The sequence below is a fragment of the Ambystoma mexicanum genome, chromosome 3q, assembly GCF_040938575.1.
Source record: "Ambystoma mexicanum isolate Mex_15411 chromosome 3q, UKY_AmexF1_1, whole genome shotgun sequence".
Taxonomy (NCBI): Eukaryota; Metazoa; Chordata; class Amphibia; order Caudata; family Ambystomatidae; genus Ambystoma; species Ambystoma mexicanum.
Window position 1 is genome coordinate 1,076,604,633 of NC_090926.1, and position 15,511 is coordinate 1,076,620,143.

Here is a 15,511-nt window from a genome sequence, read left to right on the forward strand (position 1 = left end):
TTTGATGGACCTCACCCTGGCCACGTCCGCAACCAGCATCCGCTGCACCTTGCCCAAGATGGCCCTTGTCCTTTCCTCCGACGGAGAGGCCAGAAGCGCCACTGTGTCGAGTTTCGCTCCCAGAAACAGCGCGTCTTGCGCGGGCACCAGGTGGGACTTGGCGTAGTTTATGGAGAATCCCAGGTCCGTGAGTAGTTGGACGGTCCTCGCCGTGTGTTCCGCGGCGAGTTCCCTTGTCTTTGCTCGGATGAGCCTGTCGTCCAGGTAGGGGTGGACGTGGATACCCTCCAGGCACAGCCGCGCAGCCACCGGTGCGAGGCACTTGAACACCCTGGGTGCCGACCTCAATCCGAAGGGAAGGGCTCTGAACTGGTAGTGACGCCCTTGGACCACGAATCTGAGAAACCTTCGGTGTCCCTTTAGGATGGGGATATGGAAGTAAGCATCCTCCAAATCCAACGACGACAGGAAATCGCCCTCCTCCAGCTGACCCAGGACGTGCTCGAGGGTGACCATCCGGAACTTCTGTGCCTTGATGAATTTGTTCAGTCGTCGTAGGTCCAGGATGGGACGCCATCCTCCCGTCTTCTTCTTCACGAGGAAGTATCTTGAGTAAACTCCGGAGCCCCGAAGCCTCTTTGGGACGAGCTCGATGGCGCCTTTCTTGAGCATCGCCTTTACCTCCAAGAGAAGTTGAGGGACGTGATGTTCCTTCCTGGCCACGGGGGGGACGCGCGGGCACTTCTTTAGAAACTCGAGCGCGTGACCCTGGGACAGGGCGTCCAGCACCCATCGGTCGGTGGAGATGAACTCCAACACGCCGACGAAGCTCGCCAGCCGGCCTCCCACCGGGGTGCTTCGGTGGGGGCCCGACCCCACGCCGGTTCAGTCCTGCTTCGACAAGGCTTTGCCGCCTTGTCCTCCCTGGCGACAACGGCGGGGTCCGCCCGACTTGCCTCGTCCCCTGTAGGCTTCCTGGGACGACGAACGGGCCTTTTGACGATAGGTGGAAAATCCGCCGCCGGAACCTTTGGAGGCACCCTGCTTGCCTCTGCCACTCCGAAAGGGCGGCCGTCGTTGCTGGAGAACACCAAGAGCCCGGGCCGTCTCCGTGTCCGTCTTGATGGCTTGTAGGGAATCGTCCACTGTTTTCCCAAACAGGTTGCTCCCGTCGAATGGCATGTCCAAGACCCTGGTCTGCATGTCCTGCCGGAAGTCCGTTGCCTTGAGCCATCCACGCCGTCTAAGGCACACGCCGTTGCCCAACTGGCGAAATCCAATGTCAGCGATGTCCGTCGCTATCGTAATGGCGTGGTCTGACGCCACTTCTCCTTCCTGCAGGATCTCTAGGGCCTCTGCCCTCTTGTCATCTGGTAGGAAGTCCAGCAGGGGGGCGATTTTGTACCACAACTCCCTGTCGTAGCGGGTTACGATAGCCAAGGCGTTGGCAGCCTTAATCGTCGTCGCTGCCGATGAGATGACTCTGCGTCCCATCCTGTCCAATTTCTTTCCCTCGCCGTTCGGCGGGAAGGTTGACGTAGAGGCGAAGGCCCCCCCCGCTTTCTTCCTGGCCGCCGCAGAGACGTCCGAGTCCGGGGTCAACTGCGCACGAAGGCACAAGGGGGCCGCGTCCGGGACTCGGTACTTCTTCTCGTACCGATCCCTTCTCGCAGGCGTTGTGGATGGGTTCTTGAGAAGGGCGAGACCCTCATCCCAGATATCGTCCAGTAGAGGTACAGCGAGGACCGTCTTCCTCTTGGTCTCGCGCCGTTGATAAAGGAAACCTTCCTTCTTCTTCTCTTCCGGGCAGAGCTGGAGGAGGTGACGACGGGAGATCCTCGTCGTAAACCTCATCGTCTGTACCCGTCGCGGCCGTATCCGTCCCCGTATCATCCCCACGGGTTGTGGACGGGGAGGAGGGCTGGGCAGGGCGCGATGGTTGAAAAGGAGGTGGAGGATGAATCCTTCTTCTCTTAGGAAGAGGGCTCCCAGAAGGGCCTGGCTCCGGGTCCCCCATCGGGAGCGAATCCTCCGTTGGTGGTAACAGCAATCTCGTCCTTATCTCCGAGCATAATGATTGTATAGCCAACAAAATGGCCGCCGAGTTGTCTTGCGGCACTGGTTGAGGGGATTCCGACGGGCGGTCAGGAGCACCCTCAACGTTATCGTCGTCTCCGACGTCGGGATCCCTCCCGACGGGATGGTCTTCTTCCACGCCAACGCCGTGGCTTAAGACTTCGATCAGCTCCTCTTCAGAGGTTCAGGCCGAATCCATGACGACCTCCTGCCCCCCCTTTTTCTTCTCCGTCTGAGGTTTCACTGGGGTCCTGTCGATGGGCATGAAAGAGGACTCCCTCCGCGGTGGCAGGGAGATTCTGGGCCCCGAGGTCGCCACCACTGGTGTAGCCTCCACAGGCTGAGCCAGGGCCGCCGCGACTGTCTCGATAGAGGCCTTGGCCGGGTGGATCAAGGCTTTCACCACCTTAGGTGCGCTCACCGCCTTCTCCTTGGGGGGAGGGTCACCGCCTTGCTCCCCCTCCGATGGGGCCTTCGAGCTCGACCGGGGTCTCTCCAGGAGCTTCGCTGGGTGCTCGGCCTTCCTCTTACCCGAGCCAGAGCGTTGGCTCGTGGTTGATGGCGCCGGGGAGGATGCGCCCTGCCTGGCACCCGTAGAGCCCGACCGTTCGGCGCTCCCGGTGCCAGCGGACTCGCAGTGCTTGGCCTTCTGTTGGGCCCCCGTCGCCGGGGCGCCCTCAAAGGTCTTAGAAGACCGCTCGGACTTCTTCTTTTTCTCGCCTGACGGGCTCTTCCCTTCCAGCCAGTTGGCGAGACGCAGATGGCGGTCCTTCATGGTCCACTCCGACATATTGCCGCAAAACGCACAGTCCTTCTCCACGTGCATCTTGTCGTCATGCAGGCAGTAGAGGCAAAGGGAGTGTTCATCTTCCTTAAAGACATTCTGAAGCTGGTATCCAGGGCAGACCCTGAACAGCTTTCCGGGCGTCCAGCTTCCCTTCTCTTGGGCCATGTCCGAGATGGGCCTGAGAAACTTCTGGAGTCCTCCAAAAGCGTGGCTCGACGAAATCTTCACCCTTGAGGGGCGTAGAAGAATCCGACACGGGTCCCCGTTGATCGGATAAAGAAACGGTGGAGCTTGAGCCTCTTTTGACCGAAAAAGAGAAACTTTTCCTATGAAAAAAGCGCGAAAAAAGCACTAAAGCTCGAGAGCAATAGCACGAGGATCCCAACACTTGAACATGCGGTAAAAATCTGAAGATGGCTGCCAGAGGCGGGGCTTAGGGAGATGGCAGTCATTGGCTGTGGTCAGTATGACGCAGAGATCAGTGATTGGTTACTACTACGAAAGACAGATCAGAAACGAAACTGATACTGATTTTTCTTTACCGAGGATTCCCAGCCTGACGACGGGGAATATTCATGAGCATGTGAATCCATGCCAGACCCCATGCTGGAGAAGCTACCTTATCTGAAAGACACCACTACCGAGAGGTTGACATGGCCACAATGGATAATTGGGGCAAGTTGCCACCCAGACCATTCCCTAACCTTCGACATCTACACTCAAATACACTACATGCATCCCAACTAAGCCACTCACACACTGCAATTGGACAGCCCTCTCAACAGACATCAAACAACAGAATGCTACACCACCACAGTCAACTTACATAGCACATTCGCGGCCAATGCATCCTAGCAGCAAAGGCACACAGAGCTCCTCTCTGGGCACAAATGTCTATGTGCGCTCAACGCAGCACACCTAGAAACTGGCCTGCATGCAGAGCGCAGGGAACCTCAAGTCTTCTCGCATTAACACAATAGCAAAGATATTGTGCATGTCATCTCTCGCCCTACTAACCTATCCCCACTCTCATTCAGATACGCCAGTGTGGCTGAAGACTTTAAAAATGGCAATGATGTTTGGTATAAATCCCAATAACATAAAACAATTTAAGAGCATGGCACTTGCCCAACTTGCCATAAAATGCATGGCATTACAATTACTTTCTAAAAAATATCTTTGTGAAGTTGCCTAACGGCTGTAAAACTGTTACTGTATTTTAAAATCCTATCATGTTTTACATCAGCATTAAAGGATCGAAGTGATTTTCCCTTAGGCACATGTTCATTTTCACAATTATTCCTTGTGGCAGAAATCCCAAACTTCCATGCTGATATCATTAGATCTTTCACTCGGTTTTATGTCAGTGACTTAAAGAGGTTGGTATTTCAGGAATGGCTCTCCGATGGTTTACATCATTTTTGTCAGACTGCTCCCATTCGATTTCTTTACTGCCTTTAGATCTATGCCATCCTCCCTTACCTGTGGAGTCCCTCAGGGTTCGGCGTTGTCCCCCCTGCTCATTAATGTTTACGTTTGGCCACTCGCCAGCTTAGACCATTCCTACAGCTGCAGCTTCTATTCATACGTGGGCGACACTCATCTTATCCTTATATTAGAGCAGCAGACTCAGGAGACAGCTGTGTGCCTTAAAGCGTGTCTGGCAGCCATAGGGAATTAGATGAATGCCAATAGGCTAAAATTGAATGGCGAAAAAACTGAGGTGCTAGTCGTGGGCCCACCTACTGCATGCCATTTCTGGACTCCTAACTTCTGTTTTTCTAATTTAGGGACTTTCCCTACTGCGGTTGACTCTGTAAAACAAATCTAGGTTTCTAAATTGCAGCATCTTTGTCACCAGATCTGCATGTCAGTGCAACATGCAAGGACGACTTTTTTTAAATTGAGAACTTTTTTAAAAAAGTGCTATCTTTTCATCCAGAGTAAATTCGAGGCTCTTTTGACTCTTCTGCTTTATTGGTCACTCTTGACTATGGTAATGCAGCTGTTCTCTCCCAGCCTAAATATTTTATTAAGAGGCTGCAAAACCTTAAAAATGCTGCAGCCTAGCTGGTTGTTGTCCTACCAAAGTACACCCATATCTCACCTACCATGGCCCAGCCTCATTGGCTCCCTATTGATAGGAGGATTAAGATTAAGGCCTTGTGTGTGACCCATCAAGCTCCCAAAAAGAGGGCGCTTGTTTTCTTCAAGCGAAAATCATTCCTCATCTTCCTGCTAGAAATCTTCACTCTACGAATCTTGGCCGTGTATTTGTGGCCCGATTTAAAAAGAAGTCGGTCGCCGGCAGAGCTTTCTAAATCACCTCCCTTCTGCTGTGGAGCACCCTTCCTCTAGCACCGAGACTGAAGGAAGACCATAGTCAGTTCTGGAAACAGCTCAACACCTTTCTCTTTCCTGGGTAAGCTTTTGTTCCTGCCCGTCCTTCTCTTGCCGGCACCTTAGCAAGTGACAGGATATCTTAGGGTGGCAGAGAGCGCTACAAGAAATGATCATACCATATAAACTGATATTTGCATCCTTTTATGTATTACAAATGTTACCTACCCATGTGTTTGCTTTAAAATGTACCACTTGGTACAAGTGGTAAACAAAATCCCCTTGGAAAAACTCATTAAAACCCCTCATGATGTACAATTTAAAAATGTAATGTTTTATCAATATAACTTGTTCAATACACTTTTAAGAATAGTAATTTTTCGGGGTTCAGAAACCTCATTGTCATTAAATTGGAGGTATTAGTATTTTGGGGGGGTTAGAGTTTTAGGCAGTTATCAAAGCACCCCCACGTACGAAGACCAAACCGAAGATTTTGGACGCGCTAGTAAATGTTTGCAAGTACCCCTGTTCCATTGTTTATCCCCAATCCTATCATTTATTCTCAAAGCACTCTGAGAAATAGTGACCCTTTTCCTTTGTATCAATTACTAACAGGATCTCTAACATCAGCAGAACTTTATGAAGCACAGTATTACTTGTTTGCCTGATCAAGGGCATACATTGATGTTAAGCAGGTAATGTGCAGCACTGAATAAATGAATCAAGAGAAAAGCTTTCGCAACAAACGGGGACCCTGAGGAAAATTCTACCAACAGACACCTGTATATTCAAGATTCACACCCGGGAAAGACAGATTGACCAATCACAATCTGTCTTCAATGGGCATGATTCTATAATCAAAGTCCGCACCCGTGGCATAAAATAGAAAAGGGACCATGATTTTATGGCCGCCAACATCCGAAAAGGGACAGAGATGGGCTTGCGATGAAGAAAAAAGAAGAAAATGATGAAAACCATTCACATCCCGGTGAAATCCCGGTGTGCGAATGGCTTTCACCCCCTTGGTGGGGGGGGCGGGCTGACATGGTCGGTAACAGCCCACAGCCCTTGCAGAGGCCCTCGCTTGGAGAGTGCTTACAGGCCATTGTCAGCTATTTCAGCCCACCTGCCACTGGGTGAATGCCACATTAACTGTACCTTGAGCTCATGAGAAAGGACCAACGTGCTCATCTCATCCATTTTCAGTCGAAATTCATGCTCCCGCTTTTTCATTTCAGCATCAAACTCCATCATCAATTCCTGCGAAGATCAGAAAGAAGAGTAAGCCTCCTACAGCATATATCTACCCTGCACTAGAAAACTAGAGATCATGGAGTATTTATAGCACAAACGAAACCTGCAAGTGGTTGGAATTCTAGTGTGCACTTGCAGCAAAAACCCCAGCTAGTCCAAAACCATGCAGTGTGCTTTTATTGATAGTAGGTTACTTATAAGGCTTTACTGTTCCCATCACAATTGTCTTACTTTATAGAAATGTAGGCTGATTTATCACGAGACCAATCACAAACACACCAGGCTGTTGAAATTATATTTACAGGAGCTAAGCTAAGTATTAGCAGGATTATTAGAGCTAAATGCCATACACAAAGAAGCTAAAGGCAAAGTATAGTATTAGTACAGTGTTTGCAGACAGTAGCAACATGGTACCACAAACGGTGTTTCTACAAGCCCAGTACAGATAACTATCAAGAGTGAAATGGTCTCTGAGCCACTACATGCATCAAAGGGCCGGTATCCCAAAGAACAAATACTGGTTCACTACAAGAAAGAGTGCAGGCAAAGCAGAGCCAGTTAAAGTACAAATGTTGGATTAGGCATGTCTCATACAAAGTTTCAGGTCCTGATGAGCAAAGTGACTCGGGAAAAGCCCACCTCGCTGAGGTACTTTCTCTCTGCTTTTAGCCACTAGTGAGTATTGTAGTAACACTGCAAGTAAGGAAAAAGGTTACTCACTGTATAATACGTGTACTGTTACTCTACAGTCCCTTTTGCTCCATCCTCTTGGAGCATACCTTTGAACAGCGAGCGGACCAGAGCCTGTTGCTGCGCAGCAGCAAAGAATAGAATTTTCTGGTAGTACCAGCATGGACACGTCCCTACAACGCACTCACGCAGCACAGCCCCCATGCCCTCCATCCAACCATCAGTCTTTTTCCATCTTATTATCGGGGATAGTGGGTGGTGCATGGAGAAAAGGGGATTGAGTACAAAGAGAACATGTGTTTCTACGGCGAGTAACCTTTTTTGTACCGTTAAGTCCCCTTTCCTCCAAACGTATAGGAGATTCCAAAGCATCCCCAAATGATAGGGGTGTTCATTCACCTACAGTGCAAACACATTTTGCAAAATTGCCTGCCCAAAGGCGCCATCGTTCCTGGAGCTGTGATCAAGGAATAATGCCTACAATAAGAGAAAGATGTGGCCCCCAGCAATGCCTTGCAAATTTCCTGAGGGACATGCATGTTACACGACTGAGGCAGACTGCCCTCAAAGGATTGGCATGCAGCCCCTGTGGTGGACCTTCCTCTTTTTACTTAGAAGCCTCGACTATCATGGAGACCAACCACCTTGCCAGAGTGGCTTTTGAAGCAACAAACCCGAGCGTTCCTCTTCCGAAGGTCACACATATGTGGGTACTCATGTTGTCCTCTCCAGGTGGAACAGGTAGAATTTCAACAATGTTGCGACGTCCAGAGTTTGCGAGACTTCTCACATTCTGCACTGAAGAAACAGGGCGTGTAGCTCGCTTGTTCTGCAAGCAGAAGTAATAGCAACTAAAAAAGCAGTTTTCAATGACACCCAGCAAAGTTCGGTTGAAATCGGGACTTTAAAATGCTTCTGAAAAGTGCCTATAGGACCAAAATCAGGTATCATGGGGTAGAGGAGAATCGACTGGGAGGGTAGTAGCGGAAGACTGCTAAAATGCCGTTCGATTATGGGGGAGGAGCTGGAGAGGATAGAATCGCTAGGCAAACTGTTCCTAGCTGGGTATTCAACTATGCCACCATTACTGCCGGGAACGTCCTTCACAAATCTACCAACACGCAACCATCTGCTAAATGGGGATAACGTAAATAATCTAGGCCTGCCACCACAGGGTTCCTGTTGCTTCCTATGCACCTATAGCAGAAAGGTGTCCATTTAGTGGCGTAATACGCCCTGGTGGAATCTTTCCTAACGGTCCTCATGTCCCACTGTTCTTTCCAGGGAGCCCAGGTGACCATAGACTAGCTTTTTAGGGTCCAGGCCACTAAGGAAAGAGACTGTGGACTTAGATGCAGGATCATCTCCCCCATGTTGATGCAGGATCATCCCCCATGTTGATGCAGGATCACCCCCCCATGTTGCAACTTATATGCCTATATGAATCTCACTATTATGAGTCCACGAAGGCATCCGCTTCCAAACACAGCAATCTCCATGTAAATCTTCTATATTCTAATGAACGCTAAACATACTAGCATTCTATTTAGAATGGGTTTCACTCATGGACATTATTAGCATTTCAATGGAACATTTCACATAAGGCAAATAGGGTTAAATCATTTGATTTTCTCCGACATCAAGCATGGTGCTAGAGAAGTTGACATTACTCACATTTAAAAATGTACATGGAAGGTAATGCATCAACTGTGATGATATACTGTTTTTATATAACTTGGCAGAGTTCCTAAAAGAAATTTTAATCTGGGAATATACAATGTTTATGGCACAAGGAAGTGAGTTAATACGAGTAGCGACAAGGCGGTTAAATTATCATTACAATTACATGTTTTTATAACCATATCTATCTGGATAAGGTTGATTAGATTTTAAGCTTTAACTGTTTATTACCGATTGTTGATTTGTATGCATATTTTGTTGTTAATTGAGAAATCCTAAATAACATTTTGAATTGAACTATTAGCTATGCAGAGGCCTCTTGACAGCCTCTTCGAAAGCATAGGTTCGAATGCCAAAAGGGTGGAATCAAAGGGTTGAATTTTTTAAAAAAATATATAATTTTTTTAATTTTTAAATTTTTTTGTGGGAGAACCACTTTTTTAATTTTTTTAAAAATATATTTAAAAAAAAATATTCGACCCTTTGGTTTCAGGTCAAATTGAGTCGACCCTTTGGTATTCAATCCTTTTGTATTAGGTACTTTAACTGGACACCCCTCTTGACATATAGGCATGAGCCAGCTAACGTAGTGCTATGTGTTAAGCCATTTACATGCAAAAGGCATTTTGTTTGCATTGACAGTTTTAAAAGGGTGCCTGTATGTAAGGCTTTCAGTCTCTTTATATTGCTAGTCTGTAGTTGTACTATTCTCCAGTAACAGGTATTTAGTGGACAACCCTCTTTCTCCCCCACCCCCTCACACTATACTGGACTCTGCCCAGGCATTGACAGTGAATTAATTCTTTCAGCATGTATTTCATCTTGCAAACATATAGACTATACTATGGCCTAAACTGCCTGCATCAAAGCATGGTATCATCCCAGGTGATAGTTCTTCACTGTGCACTATAACCCACTGTGACTCAACACTAGCTTCGACCACTAACTAGATTATGGCTTTCACAGCTCTGTGGGGGGTGTGGGGGGGGGGGGGCGAGCAGACCATGGAGAGGGCACGAAACCCATTTGCACTTTTTTTCCCTTTTTTTCTCACCCTCAGGAGATCTCCAGATCTCCAGAGGGAAGAAAAAAAAATAGAAAAAAAAGATGACTGCCGCCGTAGGAAAAAGGGACCATTTCTATGGGGGCAGCCGGGATGGGAGGAGCACAGGGACTGGCGGTCAAAGTGCCGTTTCCGCAGGTAAATTGAGAGGGGGTTAGGGGTGAGGGGTAACAGGGAGAGGCTCGATGTTGCCTCCCCACATACATTTTAGTATTTATTTTTACAAAAATGACCACACCCGGTATGGGCCTCTGGTAGCTGAACAGTATATTCTCGCCTGCTATTCCAGCCATCTGATTGGCCAAATGCCCTTCCCCGGGGATCGAAATGCAAATAATACTTGGCTTTATAAAAGGCAATCCCCCTTTAAAGTGGAAGCCAAAATCCTTTCATATTTGGATTTGTTTTTTCAGTACAAAGTCAATTAGGCCTTTAAAGAACAACCTCTTAACTTTACATTCAATTGACATATAGGGAAAGATAGGGTATGCGTTGATCAAATCCTGTATTTGTGTTTTTAAAGTGCACCCCCCTTTGCATTCCCAGTCCTTTTATCGTCCCAGGTTTTACCCAGTTTTCAAAATGGGAAAATGTGGGTATTGGGGACGATATACCTCTTTAGATATAACTTCTAGTTTTGGGAAAACCAGCTAAGGAGCCCGACATCATCCAGTTGGTCATCCCTCTATGGACTGCTCTGGCTCTCTTCTCTCAATAGACATGTTATGTTGATTTATACCGTGCATTGCTACCACCCAGAGGCAGTCTCAAAGCGCTTGTGTGGCTCTGCAAGAGAGGGAGGTGGGGAGGTTAGTGAGGATAGGATGAGAGGATAGGTTCAGAAGCTGGGGTAACTGGAATTTGTGAGTGCCGTTTTGCATGCGTTGTAACCGAATGGGTAAGACTCAGTGCCTCGGGTGTGTGCTAGTATTTGTGTTAGTGTGTTGTGTGATGAAGGGGTGGGTCGTGGTTCAGCGCACTGGTTAATTAGTGTCCATAAGGGATTCAAAGCCACGGGTTGCCGTAGCTGTAGGATTATCTGGTGTCTTGCTGTGCAATTGCCTTGTTGATGGTTTTATGGACTATGTGGGGTGGTTCACTCTGGGTCTGCTTCCAGCATCTCAGAGATGGTGGGTGTGAACATATAATTGATTCTTGGTGTGTGTAGGTGTAGTGTGGCTGGCCCAAAGTCTGGTGTAGTGGTGTTCGTTTATGTTGGAAGAGCAGGAAGGGGAAATGGGTTAGTAAGTTGGTCGGGTTTGTTGGAGCCTCTGGTGAGACTCTTTGGTTGCCGCTTGATGGTATCTACCCAGGAACTTGGTTGTGGTTCGTCAGCACATCTCGCCATCTCTCTAGTGGTTTGTGATGTTACTACTTCCGGTGTCCCTTTGCGGTAGTCCCTTTGCGGATGGACGCCCCAGTGTGTATACATCCGTCATGTCTTATGGTTAGCATCACCGCTCATTCAAGTTCTCATTTAGCTTTAGCCCCTATAGTGTTCTGGTTGAATTTGGATAGTTGTACGTGATTGGTGGGTATTTTCTCCCTCCAGGACGGTGTGATCACGATTAGCGATCTTGACTCCCTCCTGGGGATCCAGCATGGCGCGCTGTGTATGTTCCTGGAAACCAGAAGACATGATGGATCCATACACACTGGAGCATCCATCATCCAATCAATCATTGCCTTGAGAAAGACCAGTGGTCGAAATACGTGTCGGCTGGATTGTGTTTTTACCAATTAAAAACTACAATTTGAAGGCTAATCAACTGCACTGAATGTATTGCATTAATCTAATTGGTATGGTGTAATTACACTAATGCACTTATAACACAATTGGTGAGCGCAGAGACTTGGTTTAACGCTATAATCTGAAATTTGCACTGGTTCTATGATAAGACCCAACTTTACCAACTCTGCAGCACACTTCAGCAATATACTCCAAATATTATTGAGCCCGAGCGCACTCTTTTCTTGGGCACGTGTAGATGCTGAAAAGCAGAGGAGCAAGGCTGGATTCCTATGGCAATCCGCAGGATATATTTTTGGTGTTTGAGGTGAGCGGTGGTAGGTAGGTTCTTTCGTTCAGTTTGTTAGAAATGAGACAAGCCACTTTCATGCGGATTCCTCTATGCCACATTCCCACAGTCTTTTTATTAGTGTTGCATGGCTGATTGTGTTAAATGCTGCTGATATGTCCAGTAGTAGGAGCGCCGATTGGGCGGCAGCGTCTGCGTTTATTTTCAGGATGTCCCATATAAATAGGAGTGCTGATTCTGCTCCTCTCATGGGTCTGAAGCCAACTTGTGACCAGTCGAGTATTCCGTTTGTTTTGACGTATTTATGTAGGATCTTGTACACATGGTTCTCTGGCTCTTTGCTGGATAGGGCAGGTTGGAAATCGGTCTGTAGTTGCTCGGGTCTTCTGCACTTTCTGATTCCTTTTTTACCACTGGTTTGATGTATGATGATTTGAAGGCAGACAGTACTTTTGCTCTTTTGAGTGTTAGATTCATTAGGTTCCTGACGTGTTTGGCCAGGGGGCAGTTCTATAATTGAGGATTCCTTTGAAGATGTCGGGGTGGCAGGGAACCCTTGGAGATCCAGCAAGGTTGGTGTCCTTGATCAGTGTGGCAAATGTTTCTTCTGTGATTGGTTCTAGGCAGGTGAGTGTTGCTGTAGTCTGCGTTTCGTAGTTGTCTGTTGTTCAGCAGTTGTGGTTGTATTTGCCCTGGCTGTGTTGATGGCCTCCTGGATTGTATCTATTTTTTTATCTCAGGTGGTTGGTGATGTTGTCACAAAGTGTTTGTATTGGATGATGGAATTCTTGCAGAATGTTTTTTTTTATCTCGGATGATTTTGAAGAGTTCTGTGGATTGTTTGCAGATTCTATTCTTGTGGCATATAGTATTTGCTTTGAGCACTGTTGATTTGTATAGTTTGAGCAATCTTTGGAATTTTATTTTGTGTTGTTGGTTGTATTATTCTCTCCATTTTCTTTCCATTTTGCGCTTTTTTAAAAGTTCTTTCAGTTCTGTGAACCATTTTGCTGGCAGTTTTTTGGGGGTCACTTTGAATGATTTTGTCTGGTGTGAGCTGGCCTAGGGCCTTGGTGATCCAACCGTTGAGTGTGTTTTCTGCTGTGTCTATGGTTGTTTCGGTGGCTTCTGATCAGCTTGGGAGGGTCGAGTCTAGAAGGTTTGTTAGGTCTAGGTTCTTCCAGTTTCTTTTCTTGCTGGCATGGAGTACATTCTTTCCGCCCGGTAGGAGGGTTTGGGATGTGATGTAGAATGATATCAAGTAGTGGTCGCAACATACCATCGGTTTAGGTGGCGCAGATTTGCAAAGTGCTTCTCTGCAGAAAATTGCATCCAGAGTGTGCCAGGAGTTGTGGGTGGATCCATTTACTATTTGCTTAAAATTGACAGTTTTTAGGAGTACACAGAGTTTGCTGTGGAATTGTTTTCTTTTTTGAACCAGATGTTGAAATCTGCAAGTATGACTAGGTTATTGATAAAATGGCAGCTAATTTTGTTGCAAAGTTGGGGTTGTAAGATGGTGGTCTGTAGATCAAGAGGAATACTATGTTGGTTTGGTCATGGAGTTTGGTCTTGAGGAGGGATTCACAATCTTCTACGTTAGTTGTGATGTGTTCAGATGCTTGGATGTGTTTTGTGTATGATTGCGATTCTGCCTCCTCTTCGGTTTTCTCTGTTAGCATGTATTAATTTAAAGTTGTCCAGTATGGTTTTGTTTGCAATGGCTTTGTAGTTGTCCGATAACCAGGTTTCTGCAAGTCTGTCACCTTCGTTTAGAAGATCAGGCGATTTCTATTGAGTGTTTTGCCATGGATCTAACGTTGAGAAGGCTGCAGTGTAGCTTGTATGATATTCCTTTCGTGTTGTTGTTTGCATTGTTGGTTCGGTGTGTTGTCAGTTGGGTTTCCATTGCTGGTGGTTCCCTCCGGGTTGTGGTTGTTGGGAGGTGGAGTTCTTTGGTGGTCGGTCTCTTCATCAAGAGATCGATTAGGTTTATGGCAGGGTTGGTTAGTTTTGGTTAGTTCCGGCTTGTGAATTGGGTTGACACATGTCCTTCCAGTCTTTGGCGATGTAGGGCGAGTAGAATGTTATGTATCACAGTTTGTTCCAGATTCTGGCTGGGGTATTGTCCATTGTGTAGGCTGGGTTGAATTGATTTATCAATTGTTAAGTTTGGCGTCCCCGTGGGGTATGTATTAGTAATTCTTAATGCCTGTCGGTTTGTTGTTTCTGGTCTATCTTTGCTTACCAAGCAGTCGTATGTGGTGAGGTAGCGAGCAATGTAGTATGTTTTTGTTCTGTTCTTTGTATGTGTCCTAAGGCTGTCTGGCCTCTTCTTCATCCAGTTTTTCGGAGTTGTGGGATCTTGCTGGTCGGCACCTTCCCGCGCGGTTGCGGTTTCCTTATTATTGCTGTTGTCCATTCTGGCTCTTTGTCTTTCTTGTGGTGAGGCATGGTGTTTGGGTTGTGGGTTGTATTCCTTTGAGCGGACGTCCTCTCTGGATTGGTGTGTTTTCTGGTCTTCAGGATTCAGTCTTTGCGGTTTGTGGTTAGTTGTTGCTTGTTGTTGGTGAGATTGTGGTCATTACACCATTGGTTGTAAACCCTCGCAGTTCGGTCGTTTACTGCCATTTCCTTTTGGGCTCCGATGTGGTTTTAGGTGTTTATCTTGGGGGTCCTTTGGTTGTGGTTGTTGAACCATGGGTAGTAGACCCTGGCGGTTCGGTTGTTTACTGCCATTTCCTTTGTGGCTCTGATGAGGTTTTTGGTATTTATCTTGGTGAAGTCCTTTGGCTGTGGTTGCTGAACCAGGGGTAGTAAACCCTTGCGGTTCGGTCGTTTACTGGTATTTCCTTTCTGGCTCTAATACGGTTTTAGGTATTTATCTTAGGGGTGTCCTTTGGTTATGGTTGTTGAACCAGGGATAGTAAACACTTGTGGATCGGTCCTTTACTGGTATTTCCTTTCTGGCTCTAATGTGTTTTTTGTTTGGCATTTATTTTAGGGGTCCTTTGGTTGATGTTGTAGAAAGGGGACGGGCTGTGCGGCTAGCTTTTCGTTGAAGTGGTAGAGACCTGGTCGTTCGCCTGCAGTGGAGCAGGGACGACCCCAAGGGATTAGACAGCCGAGCGACTGGGCAGCATGTGGGATGGGGACATGGCCAAGATGGTGGGAACAACCTAGATTTGGGGCGATGTGCTAGGTGGGAGAGCTGGGTTCTGCTGATTCTGCGGTGGGTGGAAGTGTCTGGGTTGGAGCATCGATTACTCAAAGGGCACTTGTCCCTTAGGTACCAGGGATTGTGAGGAGGCCCAAGCTGGGGCACAGCAGCAGTACTTAGCTTGGGGGTGCCTGGTAAGTGGAGGAAAGCCTAGAATTGCGGCCACAACTGTGAAGCACTGATACTTGGCTTTGGGATACTTAGCTGGTGGGAGAAAGGCCCACATTGAGGACGCAACAGAGAATGTGGTAACACCTAGATTTGGGATACCTGTCTAGTGGGAGAAAGGCCTATATTGAGGACACAACTGTAAAAGCGGTAATACCTAGATTATGGGATACCTGTCAAGTGGGAGAGAGACC

At 47.4% G+C, this 15,511-nt stretch overlaps 1 protein-coding gene across 1 annotated transcript in view; it reads right to left on the bottom strand.

Moving 5' to 3' along the window:
• Positions 1-15,511, bottom strand: part of CCDC57 (coiled-coil domain containing 57) — a 1,326,425-nt gene that overhangs the window by 1,104,835 nt on the left and 206,079 nt on the right. Inside the window, exon 4 of the mRNA XM_069655328.1 lies at positions 6,362-6,463. Within this exon, the coding sequence (XP_069511429.1) occupies positions 6,362-6,463 (102 nt within the window). The remainder of the gene's footprint in view (positions 1-6,361; positions 6,464-15,511) is intronic.